At 45.2% G+C, this 22,355-nt stretch overlaps 1 protein-coding gene across 5 annotated transcripts in view; it reads left to right on the top strand.

Moving 5' to 3' along the window:
- Positions 1-145: 145 nt before the first annotated feature.
- The window catches only part of PDE1C (phosphodiesterase 1C), a 329,943-nt gene continuing 307,733 nt past the window's right edge, over positions 146-22,355 (top strand). For all 5 annotated transcript variants that reach the window (XR_006679955.1, XM_004702764.3, XM_045288741.1 and 2 more), the window contains exon 1: positions 146-323. Coding sequence is in view for 4 of the 5 variants with exons in the window: in XM_004702764.3 (XP_004702821.1) it covers positions 223-323 (101 nt within the window). In the remaining variant the exon portion in view is untranslated. The remainder of the gene's footprint in view (positions 324-22,355) is intronic.

Here is a 22,355-nt window from a genome sequence, read left to right as displayed (position 1 = left end):
CGTCCCTGCCCATTGGCTTTGGAAAAGATCCGAGGTGCCTATCGCTGGGCGTTAGTGTGGGACCCTGGCTGGGACCCGCAGCTGCCCCCGGGGCTCACCTGGAGCCATGGTCCCCTGTGATCGGAGCCCCATCTAAGTCTGGGCTTGGGCGCCAGGGACGGGGAGCGCCTGGAGGGGACAGCCCAAACTCTCTCCTCCTTACTCCCGGTGATCCCTGCAGCCATGGAGTCGCCCACCAAGGAGATTGAAGAATTTGAGAGCAACTCTCTGAAATACCTGCAACCGGAACAGATTGAGAAAATCTGGCTGAGGCTCCGAGGACTGTAAGTAAATCCATTCAGCTCTTTTTCCCCATTTCCCGTCCCACCCTCCTTTTACTACCAAGCCCCAGCCTCAACCACAGGGCCCTTTAAATAAATACAGCCCCAGAGAAGTTCCACAGCTGCGTCTCTGTTCCCTACAGTCTCTGCTGCCGGTCCACAGAGCCAAGGCTTTCTTTTGGAGCGTCTCAGGATGTCTTGTGATTTTCAAGTTATGCCTTTTTTGTGGGGTGGGGGGCCGGGGGAGCGGGTGCAGGAAGGCGATGCCTTTCGATGAGGCAGTTGTAGTCGTCAGACAAGGAGGTGTTTTGCCACTGGAGAAACGTTTGGGGGATCCAGGCGAGGGGTTTTTAATCAAAAGAAGAGATTCTCTTTCTGCATCAGTGGCTCAAATTTAAAAAGCACTTCTTGTCTCCGAATTCTCTTCTCTTCCTCCTCTACCCCGCCCAGGTCAATTTCTGATATGTTCTCGGGATACTTTGGAGTCTGAAATGGTGTACAAGAAGGAAAAAGTCTTTGGGAGACAGTGGGAATCTGAGGCATTTGCCCTTGGGTTTTTCTCTAGCAATACCGGGGTTGTTGGAATGCAGTGCGCTGATTCCTGAGACCTCAAGAAGTTCCCCAGCTTTCATTCACTCCCTTGAGCTCTTGGGGGCTACAGAGGTGGCTTGACGTACGTGATCTTTGCCAGGACAAGATTTCGGTAACACTCCCATCAGAAAATGTAGTGATGGAAGCACATTAACCATTTGCTCCTAGGTTGACCAGCAGAGCCCAAAGACACCTTCCCTAATTCCTCAGTAGGCATGCATCCGCTATCTAGTGGGGGTTTTGACACAATAGTTTCTCTCCAAGTATAGTCTCTGACGCTTTTGTTGTTCTCAAGGGCAATGATGGGAAATCAGGCTTCCCAGCAGGTTGTGGTGCTGCAGTTATTGTTTTCAAAAGTGCACACATACAAACACCCACCCTTGCAAATATATACACAACAAATAAAGGTACCGACTTTATACTGGTTTTAGCTGAGAGGGGGCCACACCCCAACTCACATGTCTTAATATTTCTCAGGGGAAGCAACACAGGGGTGGTGGTGTTGTGTTGTGTTTCTTTCGGGAGTCCCGACTTAAAGGACAAGTTCTAAAAAGTCTTCTTGTCAGCAATCCAAGTAAGCCTTATTGCCATTGAACTACATGGGAATCCATGGCATGGAATGTGATTTTTTGAGCTGTCTGGCCACTGCATGTAGAGGCTGTCAGCTTATTTGGAAATCTTGTCTTTCTGCCTGGTAAGCTCCCTTGAAGGTTTAGATACACGCAACATAGGGGAGCTTCTGCAGAGTTGTGTTGACGGCCCTCCCTGGTGGTCCTCTGTGGAGAGCTGAGGTCCCAGTAGGAAGTGTAGTCCCTTGCCCAAATCTGGGGCTGAGGCATACAGTGGGTAAGTTGTGCAGCTAGCTCCTTGCCACCCTCATAAGAAAGACTGGTGTTTACACACTCAGGCACTGGGCTGCTTTACAGTTCCTTCTGATCCCCCCAACTACTCTGACTGGAGACAAGTGTTCAGCCAAACCTGCCAGGCTGAGGAGGAACGGGTGCCAGAAAGCATGTAGCACGTACAGTATCCTGTCTTGTAGCGTTCTCTGCTGCATATCTGGCTGGCTTCTCCCTCCCCGCCAACCCTGAGGAGTTGCAGTGTGATGAATCTGTGTTTTCCTTTTCTTCATCTCTTCCATCTACCCAGCGCCTTGGAACGTAAAATGTGTGGGCACATTCTTCTCCAAGCGTATGTTTTTGAATTCTTCTCCTGCTGGAGCCAGATCCTCCCCACTGCGATCCAGTCCACGACCTCTTTAGCATCACTGATGGTTTTGAAAAGGACCTGTTAGGGTTGTTATTGTATTTTTACTACTATTATGATTTTTTCAAAAACGGAACAGACACTATAATAAGTGGTGAAAGACTTTGGAAATCCAAACACATGCTCATTTGCACAACTTGGAATAATGCTTTGGTAGACCACAAAAATAGACAGCCTTAGGAGATGGAAGGGTGTGTATGTATTTGTCCACACGACAGACTGTGGGTCACAGAAAGAAAGCTGTTCTTATAATGTTGTAGATTGGCCCGAGAGCCACGAGTGGACATCGATATCCATTCATTACCACAGCACCCTCGTGGGCAGGGATTCGGTTCGGCTTGTCTAAGAGCCCTCCACGTTCAGGACGGTATTATCTCACGCTGGGACTACGCAGTGGTATTTTGTTGTCAGTAATTCCCCTGTTCAGTCTGGCGTTAGAAGTTTAATCTCCTCCACTGAGATGCATGTTTCCAGGGGACAGACACTGTGTCTGTCTTAGAATAGAGGGCTTAGAATAGAGTCCAGCACAAAGTAGGTCTTCAAAGAACATGTGATGAGGGAAGCATAAAGAACGAGTCTTTTTAAAATCCAAAATGTAAGTATAGACTTCAGTCAGTCATGATTGCCTGTAACCACTACAGTACAGGGCAAGCTGTGGCCAAGTGTGACCCAGGACTGAGTTTCCCACACTTGTGTTAACTAGGCATTCTGCCCACGACCCTGTGCCCTTCCCCCTTGTTTCTAACTCCGCCTGGTCCTGTATCATCCGCATAATAGGTTGTGATCCAGGCTGCTGTGATCTGTAGCGTTTACACTGGCTAATTTTCCATAGTCACTCTCCAGGGCTTCCTTCCTTCCTTGGTAGTCCGTGTTCGTCTGGAAGTTTCCCCGAAGTCTGTTCAGCGTCACGAGAACTCACAAGACAGAGTGGTGGCTGTGCGCGAAGTGCATTTATTGACTGGGCCTCAAACAAGGCCCTTGCACGTGGAAGGGGTGAAGTCTGCTACTGAACCACCGATGCCTCATTCCCTCTCCATTTATCTGCCCCGTTTTCTGCACTGGCGAGGAGTGGTTTTTACCAGTAACAAGAGAATTGTTGTGATTCTCTTTCTCAAGACCCTACAGCATAGGTGGATCCTGTATACAATACAGCCTGCACCTCTCCTTGCCTTTTTTCCTCTCTCTAGCATGTCTCACTATCTCAGTAGTATTGACTAATTGACCAATTAGTCAATTCCAACTCATAGCAAGTTTAAATAGAGGTTCCAAGGCTACAAATCTTGACCAGAGCAGAAATCCCCATCTTTCTCTTTCGGAAAAGCTAGTGGGTTTGAACTGCTGACCTTGTGGTTAACAGTCCAACGCTTACTTAACAGCACCACTAAAGCTCCTTTCTCAACCTCACTGCCATCTAGTGAATTCCAACTCATAGTGATGCTATAGGACAGGGTAGAGCTGCCTCTGTGGGTTTCTGAGACTGTAAATCTTTACAGGAATTGAAAGCCTCATCTTTCTCCTGTGGAGTGACTTGTGGTTTCAAACTGCTAGCCTTGCAGCCCAAGGTATAACCCAGACCACCACCAGGGTTCCTCCCTTCTCAATAGTACATAGAATTAGGAAGTGTTAAAAAAAAACCTAGCACACTACTAGTGCACCTACACTAGAAATGTCAGAGCGGAACACTAACCACCCCAGCCGAAGTGCTGCAACACTCCATGCTTAGGTGTTACGTGTGCTGTTGTGACTCCCCACTTCCCGGGACAGGTGAGGGCCACTACTTCTGAGAGGCCAGCTGTGATGGAAGGGGTATGATGCCCTGCCCAGCTTCATCCATACATGTCTCCATCTTTCTGAGCAGGGAGGGGATACACATGCATACCTAAACTACCTCAATTAAAGCCTCCACAGGGGTGGAGTCCTATTTCCTATGATGAACCAGCCCCGCCCTTGCTTTTCCACCAAACTCCATTCTCCCCATGAGCTGTTGTGCCTCTTTCCTTCGCAGAAGTGGATGGAATCTTTTCAAAGTCTGTCTCCCCCCCGGCCCCCCCCCCCCAAATAAAAACCACACTGGTTTGCGACAGTATCTTCAATCCGAGCCCCGAAGCACTCAGGGTATCCTTCATTTCCTGATGATGCCGCTTGGCCTCTTGGGCTTGAGAAGCTGGGTGGTGGTTTGCATGCTGGGTACTGACTAAGAGTCTCCCACGGCCAGCCTGCTATATGATGACAAAATGGTGTTTCTGTGCCATTTCTGTTCTGTTTTTTCCAGCTGAGTGCAAGAGAACTGGTTCCACCAAGCTGAATAATTTCTTGGCCTTCATGGTCTCATTTGTAATGACCTCAGCTACCATGCATTCATTTTGCTCAACGATGAGGTAGTCAGTATATTACATTTCTGCTGACACAGAACTCTATGAAGATGGTGATGCTCCCCCCCCCCATTTTCTAAAACAGTCTTATAATATAAAGGCACTAATTTTATAAAATGAAAAATACCATTAGATTAATTATGTGGATGCCACCCATAAAAGACTAGGATAGCTATTGTTTTTCTTTTTTACCCACTAAATCCCTCCCCCTTATTACAGAAACAGATACTGTCTCTCACTAGCCCCTGCATCCTGCTATGGTGATGGGCTCATGAGCCAGGGTTGTCGTTTCCCACTGCAGTCACATTCTTACTTCCTGCCAAAAAGCAATAGGTCTTGTAGAGGAGTGGAAGCCAGCCTAACAGGGCATTGAAGTCTTTCCTTGAGATTTCTGTATTGGACATGGGAGAGAGATGTGTTCCCTTCCCGAGCTTGCGTGGTGGCTGCCACTGGCTTTATAGTAAAGGCCTTTCTTTGTTAGGGTGCTGTAAGGCCAATGTAAGAGAGAAGCAGAGGTTAGAGGATATGAGAGGTATCTCTGGTTTACTTCCAGAGGCCCCACTTCCACATGGGCCAACCCATCCATCCATTCTTGATTTAGCTAGCTGCTTTGAGTTAGATTTCCCCAAAGAAGTCTGGACAATCCCACTGAAGTATAGAGAGTGTATGTGACTCTTCTACACTCTACAGCAAAGATGGGCATGGGGAGACCATTGGCAAAGAAACTAACATTTTTGATGTCACATTTAGCCCTTTCATTAGATGTTTTCTTTTTATTTATCTGCAGTTTTTAATAGTGTCATTAATGTTCAGGCAATGTGGGGCTACTCCCTTAGCACATATTGAGTGTCTGTTATGGGCCAAACACTTTGCTAAACCTTGGGTATGCAACAGTGAGTAAGACGCTTACCTGCCATTCTGAAATGAATAGGCCTTGGGGAGGACTGACATGGATACCTGAGGTGGTGAATGTGGCTACTGAGGGGTGTGTAGTGAGCTCCTTCTGCTTGGGAGGGCTGTGAATTCATCCTAGGCTGAGTCCTTAGGGTCTCAGGAAAGCAATGTGCGTGACCTCCTCTCATCGATGCCAGCCTTTTGCAAACATTCGTGAGATGCAGTGAGCACAGAGACTCATCCAGTCATTCCCGCATAATTCTATCAGCCCGGAGTTCTGAGCTGTTCTTATGGACAACTGGAAAACTGCTTAGACTTGCTAGGGCCATAACTGGAGTCCCTGTGGCTTCTATATCCGCCTCTCCTTGGCAATTCCCAAAGGAGAGTGTATGTTAGGCCTATTTTAAGTCATTTAACATGGGGCTATGAACAGAAATCTCCCAGGTCTTCTTAGAAGCAGTTGACCTCCAAATTGGTCCTTGGTCTATAATTTATCCAGCTTATGTACTCCCCTGGAGATCATTTCCCAGGGGCCTTAGCTACTCTCCTTAAAAGATTTCTTGACGCTCATCCAGCACAATATGGAAGGATGGATCGAGGTGGGAGAAAGCTAGAGAGGGGGCACAGGTAGAGAGGCGCTGGACGACCTGGCGCAGCAAGAAGTGAGAGAGCATGCAGCAAAGGATAGCTGGTGCTTTGTGGTGACACATAGACTTTTCCAAATTAAAATTTTCTTTTATTCCTCACGCTCCATGTTTAAATTTAAGTTTATGTTTTCTTTAGCGTCTGCATGCCTGTAGTTTGAGAGAAACGTTTTTCTTTTTAATTTCGGTATTTTGGATTTTCTTATTAGATTTTAAAGGGATTATTAAAAAATTGAAGATGGAGATGAACAACACATGAAATTTAAACTTTAGAATGATTTTTCTGTGTGTTAGTCTGGGTAGACGAGAGAAACAAATCCATGGACACACATATGTATACAAGGGAGAGGTTTATATACAAGAGGAATTGAACATTGAGAAAACATCCCAACCCAGTCCCGTCCAAGGACATAAATCTGATATTAGCTCATAGGTCCAATACCAATCTATAAAGTCCTCTTCAGACTCACAAAACACATGCAATGAAGCCAAATGTAGGACAATCACAAGCCAGTGGGTAGAAACTCTTTGGGTCCGGTGGTGTTGTAAGCATCTCAGTGCTGCAGGGGTCTCTCTGTGGCTTCTCCGGCTTCCGAGGTCTGATTGCATCCATGTGGCTTGTCTTCTGCAATGTTTCCCAGAGAGCAGTAGCGAGAGAGAGGTGTTTTCTGCCTCCAAGGAGGAAATACCAGATTTTCCAGAATTCTCAGGAGAAGGCCATACCCACACAGAAGCCTCATTGGCTATGATCTGATTGATAGGCTAGACTCCACCCCTAATTCTTAATCCTCAAATTGACCAATGTTTATATAACTACCACATTCTGGAAGAAGTGTGTGGGCAGATTTGAGGCAAGACTTGTGTGATGCAGAGGTGAGTTTGAGAAGATGCCTGGAGGGAGGTCGTACTATGGAGGATGAAGTCATTGGAGGCCCATTTGGAAACAGAATTGAGAGCCCTGGTGGCTCTGTTAGGAGCCCTGGTGGTGTAGTGATTAAGGTGTTGGGCTGCAATTCACATGGTCAGCAGTTCAAAGCCACCAGCAGCTCCATGGGAGAAAGGCTGGGCTTTCTACTCCTATAAACAGTTACAGTCTTGGGAACTCACAGGGGGTCAGCTATGCGTCAGCATTGACATGATGGCAGGGAGTTTGGCTTTGCTTTGGTGGCTTTGTTGGGTAAACGTTGGGTTGCTAATCTCAATGTTGGTGGCTTATAATCCACTGGTGACTCTGGGGGAAATACGAGGCTGTCTGCTCTTGTAAAGATTTCTAGCATTGGAAACCTACATGGGGTCACTATGAGTTGTAATCCCCTCTATGGTAGTTGGGTGGTGTAGACTGAGCGGAAGAAGGAGAAGCCTTCTGAGTTTTTGAGGGTTCAGCTGTCTCAGTGAGTTTGGTGATATTTATCTTGAAATAAGAGCAGGCTTGGATGAAGCAGGATGATGAACATGGGTTTAGACATGCGGAACTGGATGTCTAACTAGCTGTTGGTGATAGCACTTTGGAACTATAGAGACCTCTGGCCTTGAGCAAGGGGTGTGAGGACCGTGGTTCTTACCTAAAACCTTGGGAATGAATTACCTTAGGAAAATGGCTTTGACGTGAATTTGAGGCAAACATACAATGGTAGACTACTTTTAAAAGTTGTCTACTTCTTCCAGATTATGTATTTAGGGTATGAATTGGTCCTTCCAAGCCACCATTTCATAAGGAATTCTGAGATGGTTCAGCACCTTTTAATCATCAGGTTCTGATGATATTCGAGGTATTAGTAACTTGCAAGGAGGGCAATGCTGGCTCTGTGGCAGAATTCTCACCTTCCATGTACTGCAAGAGTCCGATTCCCAGCCAATGAGCTTCCTGTGTAGCCACTACCTCTCTGTCAGTGGAAATATATATTTGTATGGTGATGAATAGGTTTCAGGAGAGCATCCAGAGTAAAAGAAAGGCCTATAGATTTATTTTAAAAGGCAGCCAGTTAAAACCCTCTACGGCACAACAGTGGGATCCATTGAGCCTGGGGATGGTGCAGGGCAGGCAGGGGTGCATTCCCTCCTGCAGAGGATTGCCAGGAGTTGCAGGCAGACTTGGGCAGCTGCCAACAATAACACCACCGCCACCAATAGGAGCTTCAGAAGGGATATGAAGCTATGATAAGAAAGGCCTTGCCCTCGGCAATCGTAGGGTCTAATGAGGGATAGACGATAGCTCCTGAGACCTGTGCCAAGCTAAGTACCAATAAGAGGGAGCATATTCATTGATTTCTAAATGAACGTTATCAGCATTGTTCGCTGGGATTCAGAGAAGGAGGACATTTATGTCTGAGAGGTTGATTTTGATTTTTTTCCTTTTATTTCTTTCCCTAATGAAGACCAAGTTAGGGTCTCCAAAATATATTCTCATTATACATTACAAGGGAAAAAAATATTAAAAAGAGTAATCAGATTCACACCTTTGATGTGAAATATTCTGTCTTTGGATACCGAAGCAATCGATTTCAACAAGCAAATGCACCAATGGAAGTGTTCATCTGTGCTAAGCAATTTGGAAGACAGCTCTTTGGCCAGCCAACTGGAAGAGATCCATATCTGTGCCCATTCCAAGGGAAGGTGATTCAACAGAATGTAGAAATTACTGAACAAAATTATTATTATTATATGAAAGTAATATTTGCTAAAGAGTTTTTTTTTAAATGGCTATAGCAGTGCATGGACAGGAGACTGCCAGAAATTCCAGGTAGTTCAGAACAGGGTGTGGGATGAGGGATGTCATTCCACATTAAACGGATCGAGGCTGAAAGCAGAGAATACTGGAAAGATGTTTAGCTCTGTTTTATTGACCGTGTAAAGGCACTTGACATTATTCATAATAAACTATGGATGATATTGAAAATAACAGGAATTCCAGAACTTTTAATGGTGCCCAGGTGGACTGTGGCAGTTGTTCAAACAGAAGAAGGGGATGCTACGTGGTTTAAAATCGAGAAAGACAGGCATCAAGGTTGTATCTTTTCACCACACTTACTCAACCTGTACGCTTCGCAAATAACCTGAGAAGCTGGGTTGGATGAGGAAGACCATGGGCTGAAGCCTGGAGGAAGGCTCCTTAACTGCCTCTGCGATGCAGCTGACACGACCTGGCTTGCTGAAAGCGAAGAAGACGTGAAGTACTTATACTGAAGATCAAAATATCGTAGCCCGCAATATGGATGGTACCGCAACATAAAGCAAACAAATGTCCCACTGTTGGACTAATAAGCAACATAATGATAAAGGGAGGACAGATGGAAATTGTCAGTCTGTCAAAAAAATTCATTTTACTGGAATACACAGTCAATGCTCATGGAAACAGCAGTCAGGAAATAAAAGATATATTACCCCGGGCAACTATGCTGCTAAAGATCTCCTTAAAGTGTGTAAAAGTAAAGGTATCATTTTGAGAAATCAGGTGCACTGGACTGTCTTGGCATTTTTAATTGTCACATATATATGGGAAAACTGAAGAGGCAATAGGAAGGCCAAAGAAGAATTCTCTCACTTCCATTGAGTCAATGCTGACTTGTAGCGACCCGATCCCTGGTGGGTTTCCTAGACTGTAACTTTTTATGGGAGTAGAAAGCCCAGTGTTTCTCCCGTGGAGCTGCTGTTGGTTTCAAACTGCCAACCATGCAGATCGCAGCCCAACGCATAACCACTACACCACCAGGGCTCCTTTGAAAGAAGAATTAGTGCCTTTGAATTATAGCGTTGGTGAGGGATATTTGCTGCATCATGGACTGCCAGAAGAACAAACAAATCCACCTTAGAAGAAGAACAACCAGAATGCTCTTTAGAAGGGACATGATGAAACTTGGCAAGTACTTTGGGCATGTTGTCAGCGGAGACCAGCCCCTGGAGTGGATATCATGCTGAGAAGAGTAGAAGGTCCGTGCATGAGACTAAGTTCCTTGGGGAGGTGGATTGACGCGGTGGCTTCCACAACGAACTCAGACGTAGCAGCAATGGCGGGGATGGTGCCGAACTGGGCTGTGTTTCCTTCTGTTGTTCACGGTGTCTCCATGCGTCTGAACTGACCGGACACATCTTGTCATGACAGCAACAAGGTAGCACATGACCACACCTTTCCTTGCTTATCATAATTTATTTGTGAAAACTTAGTAATTGAAATTCTTGCACAGCCAAAATGCATGGACCATTCTTTGCATCGTACCTGTGGCAGCCCAGAGGCAAATGTGGAGAAGAGGACACTGCACTGGTGTTTCAGTGTGAGTCTCTGGGTGGCATTTACATAGCTAGGACCCCTGAGGGGGCCACACGTTTGCAGGCATGGCGTGACATCCTGAGGAGAAGGGAAGGCATGTTCAGGTAGATAAATGAAATTCAAAGGAAAGATTTAGATGGAAAAAAGATTTAAGAAGGAAAAAATTGTATTGATATATCGATCCATACACGTATTTCACCTATATCTGAATGATGCTAAAGTAATTTTCATATTCAGCAGAGAGGTTTCCACAATTCTAGCTCCTGTTTTCTGTATTTAGTTTTCTTTGCCTCATAGGACAGCGCCTTTCTCATCTCCAGTATCCCATATGGAGGAAAAGTGCTATGCGACCTATCTCCATGGCTTTTTTGAGGAGCAACTCAAAAAACTACTTGCGAAATACAAGGAAGTTAAAAGAGTCCATGCGAAGCCTTTACAGTGACCGTTCCCGTCTTTCATTAGTAATAAGTGGACAGCAAATGAAACACTCCACTTCTGGAGAATTTCTAGTGGGCCCATGCAGAGTTGGTATTATTCACGTTTCATTACAGTGTTCTCTTTATTTAAAGGCCTCTTGACAAATGTTATTAAACAAAACAAACGAGTATTCATAAACGTAAGAAAAATTCAGACAAGCCTATAAATTATGAAAAAGCTTAAGAGAACAATCCAATCAACAAACCTTAAAAACATGAGTATAGCTAATAAATTTTGTTTATATATTTGAATGACTATACACACCATCTAGGCACTTTCTAAAACACACACACACACACACACACACTTATAGGGTGCTTCAAAAGGTTAATAGGAAAATGGAATTAAGTGATAATGGAATTTTCCTGCAAACTTTTGGAGAAGTCCCTTCTTATACATCAATATTCAGAAATCACATCCATTATCCAGTCACTCCACAAGCACTTCCCTAGAACATTCCATGGACATGCTCTGTGCTAGGTATCAGAGATGCGGTGTGAAACAACAGATTCAGTTCCTCAGGGATAGTGCGATCTACAAGTAGAGGTAGACATTAAATAAGAAATTTCACAAATACTTTTATACTGTGGTGAGGGCCACAAAGAGGTGCACAGGGTGCTATGAAAATGTAAGAAGAGGCCTGAATCTGGTCCAAGAATCCAGGAAGGCATCATCGAAGAGAGATGTGAAGAGAGATCTGAAGAAGCCATCAGGGGCCCTGCTGGTACTGTGGGGTAAGCGCTGGGCTGCAGGCCACAAGGTCAGTGGTTCTCACCCACCAGATGCTCCACAGGAGAAAGATGAGGCCATCTGTCCCTGTACAGATTGATAGTTTTGGAAACCTTATGTAGGGTCACTATGAGTCTTAGTCAACTCGATGGCCAGGGGTTTGGGTATGAAGACGAAGGAAGTGTTAGTAAAGTGAAGCATTAGAGAAGGGTGTCTTAGGGAATTCAAGGGCAGGGTAGACATTAGATGCAAAGATCCAAAGTCAGGAGGGAACCTGGTGGTTGTTGCATAGACATACGGCATCAGTGGTCAGGATGCTGGGGAGGAGGGTGTGGGTTGGCCTCATCTGCCAGACTGGGGAGCCTTAGTCATAGGAAGCCATTGGATCTGATGTGGGATGGATTTGAGAATTTTCAAGGGATGAACTCAGATGTGAGAATGAAGATGTGAAGTCTAGGATAATGCAGGAGTTTTAGCTTGAGTCTCCAGGTGCTATTTATATAGATGTAACCCCTGAGGAGAGAGCACATTGGCAAGCTTGCGCTAACATTCCTGAGGAGAAGGGGTGACAGTGCAAACAAGCAGATAGCTGAAGTTTAAAGCAAAGATGGAAAATATTCCAGCAAAGTAAGAAGAAAAAAATTATACCTCTACATTTATCCACATGCACACATACCTCACATGTGTCTGAATATGCTAATCTTCATAGAAACTTGATAACAGAATGAATTTTAATTCTACTGTTGTCATAAGTTTACCAGAACAGACCATCTTCAGAATCATATAGCTAAGTATTTCAACCCGTAAAATAAACTTCAGAGTCTTGGTGGTGTAGGGGTTATAGGTTGGTCCACTTCCCATGGTCTCAGTTCAAAGTCACCAGCAGCTCTGAGGGGCAAAGACTGGATTTTTCTACTCCCGTCCACAGTGACAGCGGGTGGCTATGAGTCAGCATTGATTTGACGGCATGGTTTGGTTTGGTTGGACTGCTTATATTGACTACTTGGTGTCGGGCCCACCACAATGAGAGGACTGAAACAGAAACAGAATATGTAGAGGTGGACAAGGTCGTTCTCAGAATTCCGTGAGCAGGAGGGGATGAAGTAGGCCATGGCCTAGGAAGCCAAACAGGACAAAGAAAGAACTTACCCAGATGATGATTTTTGTGAGATAGGGCTGTCAATGGAAATGGGAGGACTCTACTTCTATGTCAACTTAACATTTCAATATAATATTGAAATAGAGTGGACACTGATGGGCCTCAACCTCTTGAGCCTGTCCATATTTCCTGCCCCATAGCCTAACCTCCATATCGCCTCCTCTCACTCATCCCCTTTTCTGCTCTTTAAGGACTTCCCAAAATGATCCCTCCTCCTCCTCCTTTTCCCTTCCACGTCCAAGGACCTAGTGTAGGGACCTACTAGTGTTTGGAGCGGCAGCTTTGCTTCCCTTAAAGTCACCAGAGGAGTGACAGAAAATGTAGACCATCATGCTGGCTAAGAGTCACTTTTGGACATTGAGCATGCTGGCTAAGAGTCACTTTTGGACACTCAACGAACGCTAAATTCTCACTTACCTGTATGCCCAACAAATATAATGCTTTAAATAAGCAAGGCTTTTTTCTACTCTGTGTTTTATGATAGACCCACCAAGTAAATATGATAGGGAGACATTTTTCTTTGAATTTCCAGGTATTTGCTATTTCAAACCAACGTTTCTTATCCCTTGTTCATCTCTCTATCTTTAACTGTTGTCTAAGAGTGACTGTTAGGAGTATGACAGCAGCTTTAAATTAAGTACTTCCAAGTATGTTATATTTAATATGCTATTCTAATTGCTTGTTACTTGGAAAACCTATCTGCTAATTAAGTGTAACTAGACATTTTTTAAAAACAAATTAGGGTCCTTTTGTAGCTCATTTTGAAATAAATGAATCATCATAATTATCATAAATATGGTTTAGAACTACCATTCTGCCTATAACACTGGATGGAATTGGTCGTGGTTTAAAAAATGAAAGGCTGGCTCAGTGCACTGAGTCCTGGAGGAGCTGTCAAGTAAGACATGGCTGCTAACGGCAAGGCCAGCCATTCAAACCCATCAGCTGCTCCGTGGGAGAAAGAGGAGACCCTCTGCTCTCATCTTTACAGCCTCAGAAATCCTATAGAGTGTCCCTGTGAGTTGGAATCAACTAGGTGGCATTGGGGATTTGCTCTCGATATAGTCTTGGTGATTCTAAAGATGGCTATGGAGCACAGGATTGCAATGAGCAACTGATCTCAGCTGTCTAAAATCACTGTCTTAAACTTTACTGAGTCTGTGTTCAGAGAAAGAATTTACCCAGATGATGATTTTTGTGAGATAGGGCTGTCAATGGAAATGGAAGGACTCTACTTCTATGTCAACTTAACATTTCAATATAATACTTGTAGAACACTTTAATATTTTAATTCAGTATTACATTGCCTTACATTTCCCTGGGATTACAAGGGAACCACTTTCTGTTTGGTCAGTTCTCACTCCTGGGGAGCCCATGTAGGAGTAGACATGTGCCCCATCAGGTTTCCCATGGGTCCACCCAAGGTGCCTTTGGGGGCACTGGAACCTCCTTTTAGTTAGCAGCCTAGGACCTTAAGCCTTTGCTCCACCCAGTGACTTCAAAGGATCAGTGCCCATAGCTCTTTGCTAGGAGTAGATTTTGCTAGAAACCAAGAGGAGGAGGTTCGGAGAGGAGGGAGGGAGGGGACTCTATTGAGGGTCAATGGGGAGTACTAGGCCAGGCACTGTGCTGAGCTCAGAAGATAGTTTCTTCATGGGCAAAACAAAGCAGGGGACTGAAGCAGATCGCTAACAACTGGGTGTAAAAGCCCACCCATCCCTAATGCCAGGGACATTTCTGTGAAACTGAGATTTTGGTCTTAATCCTTTGGGTTTGTGTCCGTTTTTGACCATGCCATCACATCACAGATCTACAGAAAGATTTTTGTTTCCAACCTTTCTCACTGATGTTTATATAAATAGGAGTCCGGCTCCCAGGAAGGAGGTCACAGAAATCTCTTTCATTCCCGCCCACAGGGTTTTACTGTACTGACAACACAGCGAATGATTGTAACTACGTGACCAGAGGAACAAATCATTCATGCAAAAATCATATTCCTTGGCCTATGAAGATAACAGCCACTTTCTGTCACCTTTATCTACAACCGAGTCTTTGCTGCAGCTGTTATTGATGCCACTGATGATCTGAACCCCCACCTCCTTTAAATGGGGGACTTTTCAGTTAAAGGGGAACCATCAGCTCTTGGTCGGCTCAAAAACTCGTGCTTTCCAAGAGACCATGTCATTGTTCTCTGGGGAGGCATTCGCTCCTGGGGCCTGCTCCATGGTAATCAAAGTGCTGGAATTTGAGGCCTGGATATAGGTTTGGGATTCTTGAGTCTGGCCAGCTGTCTGCCAGGCAGAGTCTAGGGCCTGGGGAGGAAGGGAGGAGGACGAACAATGAGGAGCCAGGCCAGCCGAGAGTGGGGGCGGGGCACAGGGTGGATTTGCTGTGTGAGTTGGGGCGGCACCAGGTCTGGTTTCCTGTGGGGCTGTCTGATTTGGATTAGGCAACCATCTCTTCAAAGGTTTCTCCTCTTTCCACTGCCCTGTCGGAGCAAGATGACACTTGCGAACAAACACACTTGTTTCCAGGAGTAAATAAAAAACAGACCGTCCTGTTTACAGCTCTGTTTCAGAGAAGAATTCTCCCATTCTTCAGGTTCATCTCCCCCACCTCCAAACCCCATCCCTCAAAAGCGTCCTTGCTTAGGCTGAATCTTAGTCATCCCTGTGGGCCAAACTTAGTGGCGTGTTGTACCCTTGGGAGAAGTTGATTTCTGAAGAAAATCATCCTCTTCTAGAACGGTCAGTGAGCGAGTGGGAGTCTGTAGGCCCACTTCCTCCAATGCTCTTAGGAAACTTAAACAGAAACAGACAAACATGGTGGCTTCTTGTGTGCAGAGACCAAGGCTCCACAGTCTTCTCCTTGCTTTGACCTTTTGGAAGCAGATCCCTAGGCCTTTTTGTCAAGGTACCTCTGTATGGACTTGAACTTCCAACCTTTTGGTTTGTAGCTGAGCTCTTGTTGATCTGTTTGAACCATTCAAGGACTCCTAGACAGAAAGGATTCTTTCCTCATTGTTGGGTTATGTATGCTATTTTATTATTCTTTGCCTTGCCTCAGATCTTTTAACAAGCTCTGGTGGAGCCGTGGATTGAGCGTTGGGTTGCTTACTGAAAGGTTGGCAGTTCAAACCCACCAGCCGCTCTTCAGGAGAATGCTAAAGCTGTCTGCTCCCTTAAAGATGTGGGGTTTAGGTTGCTCTAAAGAGAGCAGTTCTGCTCTGTCTTCTAGAGCTGCTCGAAGTTGAAGTCAACAGGATGGATGGCAGGGGGTTAATAGTAGTAGTAGTAGTAGTAGTAGTAGTAGTAGTAGTAGTAGTAGTAGTATTTGCCTGTTTCCGATCCTTTGGCCAATGTGGTTTTCTTTGTCTCTTGGCCATTAAGATAACAGGCTTGAGGCAGCGAGAGGAGAAACTCCCTCGATTTCTTTACTAATCCCCCCCCCCAACGCCCCACAAAAGAGTCTGACAAAGTTCCAGGAGATCTTAAGTTTGTATATACGAGGGGGCTTCAAACCATTTGTGGAAACATGGGATTAAAAATGACAACTGGATTTTTCCACCGACGTTTTGAAGCCCTCTTGTATTTTCTCATTGACACTTACTTGTTTCAAACAGTGGGAAAGGCGGGCTAGTCACCCATGGGCCTCACTCTGCCAACCTAGGTTTGCATGGACATGAAATCAGCGCTGGGACCAGCCACCCTCAGCCAGATATATGTTCCCACTCACGATTTAAGACAGCTAGCAGACATTTTTTTTTTTTTTTTACAGAGAGCCAGTACTGTTGTCTCCATCCCACATACCAGTGAAAAACAAAACCGGAGGATCAGATGGTCGTACACATCCATGCTCATTTCATGGGGCTTTGTGGGCTTTGCTCGCGGTCCACTTTCCCACAAGCGAGCCCCACGTGACGTGCCCTCATGGGAACATGCAGGCAGCTTACTGTGTTCCTCCCGGTCTGCTCTGTGTCTTCTCTCCCTGGAGGGGACTCTGCTCTGAGATGAGGTCCCCAAAGTCCTCATGCTGGACTGGGGACCAGCAGTAGCCTGCCCTCTGTCAGGGCGGATGGAGACAGGAGGTGGTGGGGTCTGGAGCAGTGGGAGTCATCCTTACCCAGAAACCCGGGCAAACACTGAAGGCAGATTTGGAATTCTCACTGGGCGTGTGCTCTGCTGAATATTCCACTACTCATCACGGAAAACCCTCCCTGTGCCCAACTGGGAGGGCTCTTGCTGTCAGTTTAGAAGGGGAGCATAAGTTTTGGGTTTTCAAAGGCAGCTCATTAGAATATTAAGCCTATTTATAACCTCATTATTGTAGCACCCATATGGCTTTGACTCAAGGAAAATCATTTATAAAAGGTGAAAAACTGCCAGGCATTTCATAGTTTAATATTGATCTTTTAGAGACTCTCACTTGTTCCCCTTCATTTCACCTCACCCCCACAGAAAAATAAACTAAACCAAAATAACCCATGCCATCACGTCGATTCTGCTTGATCGCCATCAGGCGTGCTACAGTCTTTCCCTCAGATGGGGAAAACCACCCTCTGGATGTGCAGGAAAGATCTCGGATCCCAGAGGGGTGCTGCCAAAGCAGATACCTACACTTGAGCTTGGATTATGGGCTATCGTTCAAAAGTTCAAAATAGAGTTCCAAGTTAATTGCGTCCGTCCGTCCATCCATCTATCTATCTATCTATCTATCTATCTATCTATCTATCTATCTATCTATCTATTTTGGGGGTCTCACAAGGGGACTGCAAGGCAAAGAAGTTTGGGAGCCTATGCTAGATAGGGTCTGCTAGATGTTAAGTTCTATGCGAGTAGACAGCCTCATCTTTCTCCGGAGGATGGCTACGGGATTTAAACTGCCAACCTTGCTGCTAGCAGCCCCACGCTTAACCCACAGCACCATGGTCCTCAAATCATCTGACTTCGGGGTATGTGATGGTTCCCTTAGAATGCAGCTGTGCCCAGTTCTTTGGGAACTCTGAACCATGAAACAGGAAATAAAGCACTATGACACAGTCTAGTGCCCACACGTCACTGTTGTTTCTGCTCTGCCCCCAGGCACGTCTTTGCTTGCTATGAACAGCATTACCCCCTATGTTTACTAATTCCTACCCTTTCTCTCCTTGACTCAGGTCAAACCCCAAACCAAACCATTGCTGTCCATTTGATTCCTGGGTGGTATTAATGGATAATGCGCAACTGAGAACTTAAAAGTTGATCGTTGAACCTGAACCTGGAGGTTGTTTCCATAATGATGATAACCAGGGTGCTGTTCTACCCTGGAACACACGGGGTCACTGTGTTTGGGGCCAAAATAAACACCAATAAAAACTAACCAAACACACTGGCCTGGAGACAGTTCTGACTTAGAGGGCTCAAGGTAGAACTTCCCCTGTAGGTTTCTAAGACAGGAGATCTTTAAGAGAGTAGACAGCCTCATCTTTCTCCTTTGCAGCAGCTGGTGGTTTCAAACTGTTGACCTTTTGGCTGGCAGCCCACTGAGTAATCTGCTACGCTATGAGGGCCCCTGTGTTTGGGGCCAGGAGAAGTTAAATGGAGGTCAGGGTTGAGAAGCCTCTGCTAGCCCTGGCGACCTTTGGGGACACTTTTTTGACTCTTGGGGTCAGTTCTCCTTGCCCTTTAGTGCCCTTATCTCTTTTTCTACTTCTGAGAATGTGATCAGCGTGGATAAAAGTGGTAGAAAATAAAAATGGCCATCTGAGGAGAGGCTTTCAGGGTCTCACTTCCTCTATCCTGTATGTGTGGATGCACCACACACACACACACACACACACACACACACACACACACACACCATATGACACTTCTCGGGCAGTCTTCTTTTCCATCAAAACAACCTGGAGTTAAATAGCCATTGATTTCCAGTTAAGACCAGTAGTCTTTTAATTTGCGTAAGATGTGAGTATGGGCTAATCAATAATGCGAGTTACAGCCCATGATACCGTTGCATTGACTGAGAACTTCCCAAGGATGCCAGGGAAGCTGTGTAAGCAACTCACTGGACTTCAATGCGTAGGGAGTTACTGCTAGAAAGAGTTTTTGAGAAGAGGTAGTTGTAGCTATTTCTAAGAATTGTGATCGTGTCTATTTCAGTTTCCTTTTCTCCTGTCTTCTGAGCCCAGCTGCGACATTAGAGGGGAGTGTGTGCCTCCGGTAGATTCGCTGGGACCCTTGCTGAGTGAAGGGCAGGGTAAACAGGCTGCCCTGTCCCTCCCTTGGCACTGGGGGTGCTGGGTGGGCTTCAGCAGATCCTCCTGTTAGTCGGACCGGGATTAGTACCTGCTTTCCCGTGTGCCAGCTGTTCCAAGATGAAGAGACTTGGAAATAGTTCTTGCCTTTCGACCAGTAATTTCAAACTTTTTTTCTTTAATGATATTTTAAATCATCAAAATGCTTTTTAAAAACCCCAAATAGATTTTGTAACCTTTTGAATAATTACAGCAGCCACTAACCACAAAGTTAGCAGTTTGAAGCCACTCCACAGGAAAACAATAAGGCTTTCTACTCCCATACAGAGTTAGCGTCTTGGAAACTCACAGGGGCAGTTCTGCCCTGTCTTGTAGGGTCGCTATGAGTCAGAATCGACTCGGTGGCAGTGCTTGTTTATTTCTGATATTAGTATCAGGAGGTTCCCATAAATTATAAGCAGTGTGCCCTTGATTACTAGCCTAAAGGTTGGCAGTTTGAACCCACCCATGGTGCCATGGGGAAAAAAATCCTGGCAAACTGCTCTGTAAAGTTTAAAGCCAAGAAAATCCTATGGGGCTGTTTTACTCCAACACACGGGGTCTCTGGCTCAGAATTGACTCAACCACAGATCTCGGTGACAGCATAGTTGCTGCACGAGTCCTGCAGAGCTACACTGTGCTCACTGCATTGCTGCTCTCAGCACATTCCAACCTCACGTAGCCCTATGAGGCAGCTACTATTCCCTGCATTTTACCCACCAGGGGCCGGGTGGTTGGGCAAGTGGTGTAAATTGCTAAAGGTTGCACAGGTTCTAAGAGGCAAAGGAGCTTCAGCTCAGGCAAGTGATCTTAAGCTGGGTCCATTACAGATTATACAGATGAGGGGCCTCACAACATTTGTGGGACAGCTTTACTGTTTTTGTCATTGAGCTGACCCTGATGCATGGTGATCTTGTGTGCGTTTTGCAGCAATTGTGTCCCCCAAGGTTTTTAACAGCTGAGTGCATTTTCGTGCTTTTGAACGAACTTGAAATTCCAATTTCTTCTGAAAAATGCTTTATTGCTTATATCACTGAGGGACACTCTGACTCATTTTCTCTCTCTCTCTTTCTACACACACACACACACACACAGACACACACACACAGACACACACACACACAATGTGTGTATAAATATACATGTATTGTAACTTTATATGAGTGGGTTTCAAAGATTTGTGGAAAAATTACATTACAATTCTGTTTTTTTTCCACAAAGTTTTTAATCCCTCCATATAAGGAGCCCTAGTGGTTTAGTGCTTAGCTGCTAACTGAAAGGTTGGAAGTTCGAATCCACTAGCTGCTCTTTGTAAGAAAGATGTGGCAGTCTGGTTTTGTAAAGATTACAGCCTCACAAACCTATGTGGCAGTTCACCTCTATGCCATAGGGTAGCTATGAGGTAGATTAGACTTGATGGCAACTTAATGGGTTTGTTAGTCTGGGTAAACTAGGGAAACAAATCCACAGAAACTCATATGTATAAGAGAGTTTTATATAAAGGGTAATTGTATATTAAGAAAGCATCCCAACCCAGTGCTGTCCAAGCCCATAAGTCCAACATTAGCCCATATGTCTGACACCAATCTACAAAGTCCAACTCCATCTCACAAAACACACAGTATGACGCCAACTGCAGGAGGAAAGCCCAATCAGTGAATGTGTAAGCATCTCAGCACTGGCAGGGCTCTCCACACGGCTGTGCCACCACCCAGGGCTGCATCAGGGTAGGTCCATGTGGCTTCTCCTCAGGGATGTCTTGCGGGAAGTGAGCCTTGCCAGCTGAAGCAGGGGACTGGCTAAGGCAGCTGCACCCTGGACTGACCATCAGAAAGCAAGAGACCTGAGAACTAGAAAGGCGAGGCTTACCGAGACATTTATCTTTCCGCCTTTCAATTGATCCCACATGTGTTTATTGGCCAGGTAGGCACAATCAACCTTAACTATCTCAAAGGGCAACAACAACAATAAAAAACCATATGCATGTATATATATTTAATAGCTAAATAAATAGATATATTTCGTTTAACAATATATACCCTCATCTCAAAATTCACTGCCGTAGAGTCGATGCTGACCCATAGTGACCCTGTGGACAGGATAGAACTGCACCTGTGGGTTTTCAAGGCTGTATAGGAATAGAACTCTTTCCAGGAGTAGTTTCATCTTTCTCCTAAGGAATAGCTGGTGGTTTCGAACTGCTGACCTTGTAACCTACTATGCCACCAGGTTCCTATAAGTATGTATATTAAATATACATATACATATTTAACATATAACATACACATATACGTATTTAATCGAAATACTTGGAGTAAATATGCATACATATTAAACACATGTATACATACTTATATGTATATATATGTATATATATTTCAGTGCTATAATACCTTTCCTTAAAAAAACAAAGGACGCTGCACTTGTGTGTGTGTGTGTGTGTGTGTGTGTGCTTGCAAAGGTAACTCCCATTCTGGGGTACAGAGATTGAAAATTTTTGCTCTAGAACTCCTCAGAGGAAAGTTTCCTTAGCATGGCCCCTCGAAGAAGTGCCTGAGCTCCCACAATACCAGTCTTGGCAGATCCTTGAGACCAACTGTCTTGGGCACTCTCAGATCCACCCTCTGCTTTCTAGGCCAGCTCAATCTAGCTTCCAGCATGTTGAGACTTGTGATTTATTGTTTCAGTTTTAGAAAATCATAAATTGAAGTTAACACGACAAGCAAAGCAGAACTGTTGAGGAGCACCGTTATTCTCCAGGTTGTGAATGAGGGTTAGGTCCTCTGGAAGTTCTTTATCACAAAAGACCATGGCTCAGCTGGGGTTTCCTTGCCAGCTCATTGCCTGTGCTGGGAAGGAAAGAATGCCAGCGTGCCCCACCGTTGTTGCTTTTGCTTCTTTTCATCTCCTTTGAGTTCATCTGCGATCATATTCTCAATTTTCCTTGCAGACCACACGCTTTGCCTTTGTCCAGCCACTTCTAGGGATTACGTCCTTAGGGGAGTTACTTAGCCTCTTTGAGCTTCTTTGCTGAAGAGTCCCAAGTAGCTTAAACCTCCCAGGGCTCTGGGAGGATGGAGTGAGTGAAGCTGTGGAAAAAGGCCTCAGCCTTTGTGGCCACTCCATTCTTCTCTCACTACCTTCCTCCGTGTGTTGGAAACTCTGGCTGTGGTCCTTGCCTCCAGTGGACATGCTAGAGCCTGATTTCTGTCCACGTGAGTCTAGGGCTGAGGAAATGCAATGCAGTAGGGGGTGGTGGATGATAGGGCGGGGAGTTCTGTCGTACCACAGGCGAAAGTATATAGCCCCACTTTCCACAGCGGTTCCTTCTGCTCCAAGTATCATCTTTTCAAAAGAAAAAAACAAAT

Source organism: Echinops telfairi, unplaced genomic scaffold, assembly GCF_000313985.2.
Source record: "Echinops telfairi isolate 266 unplaced genomic scaffold, ASM31398v2 ScPeMD7_23;HRSCAF=83, whole genome shotgun sequence".
Taxonomy (NCBI): domain Eukaryota; kingdom Metazoa; phylum Chordata; class Mammalia; order Afrosoricida; family Tenrecidae; genus Echinops; species Echinops telfairi.
This window is presented reverse-complemented; position numbering and strand designations above follow the sequence as displayed.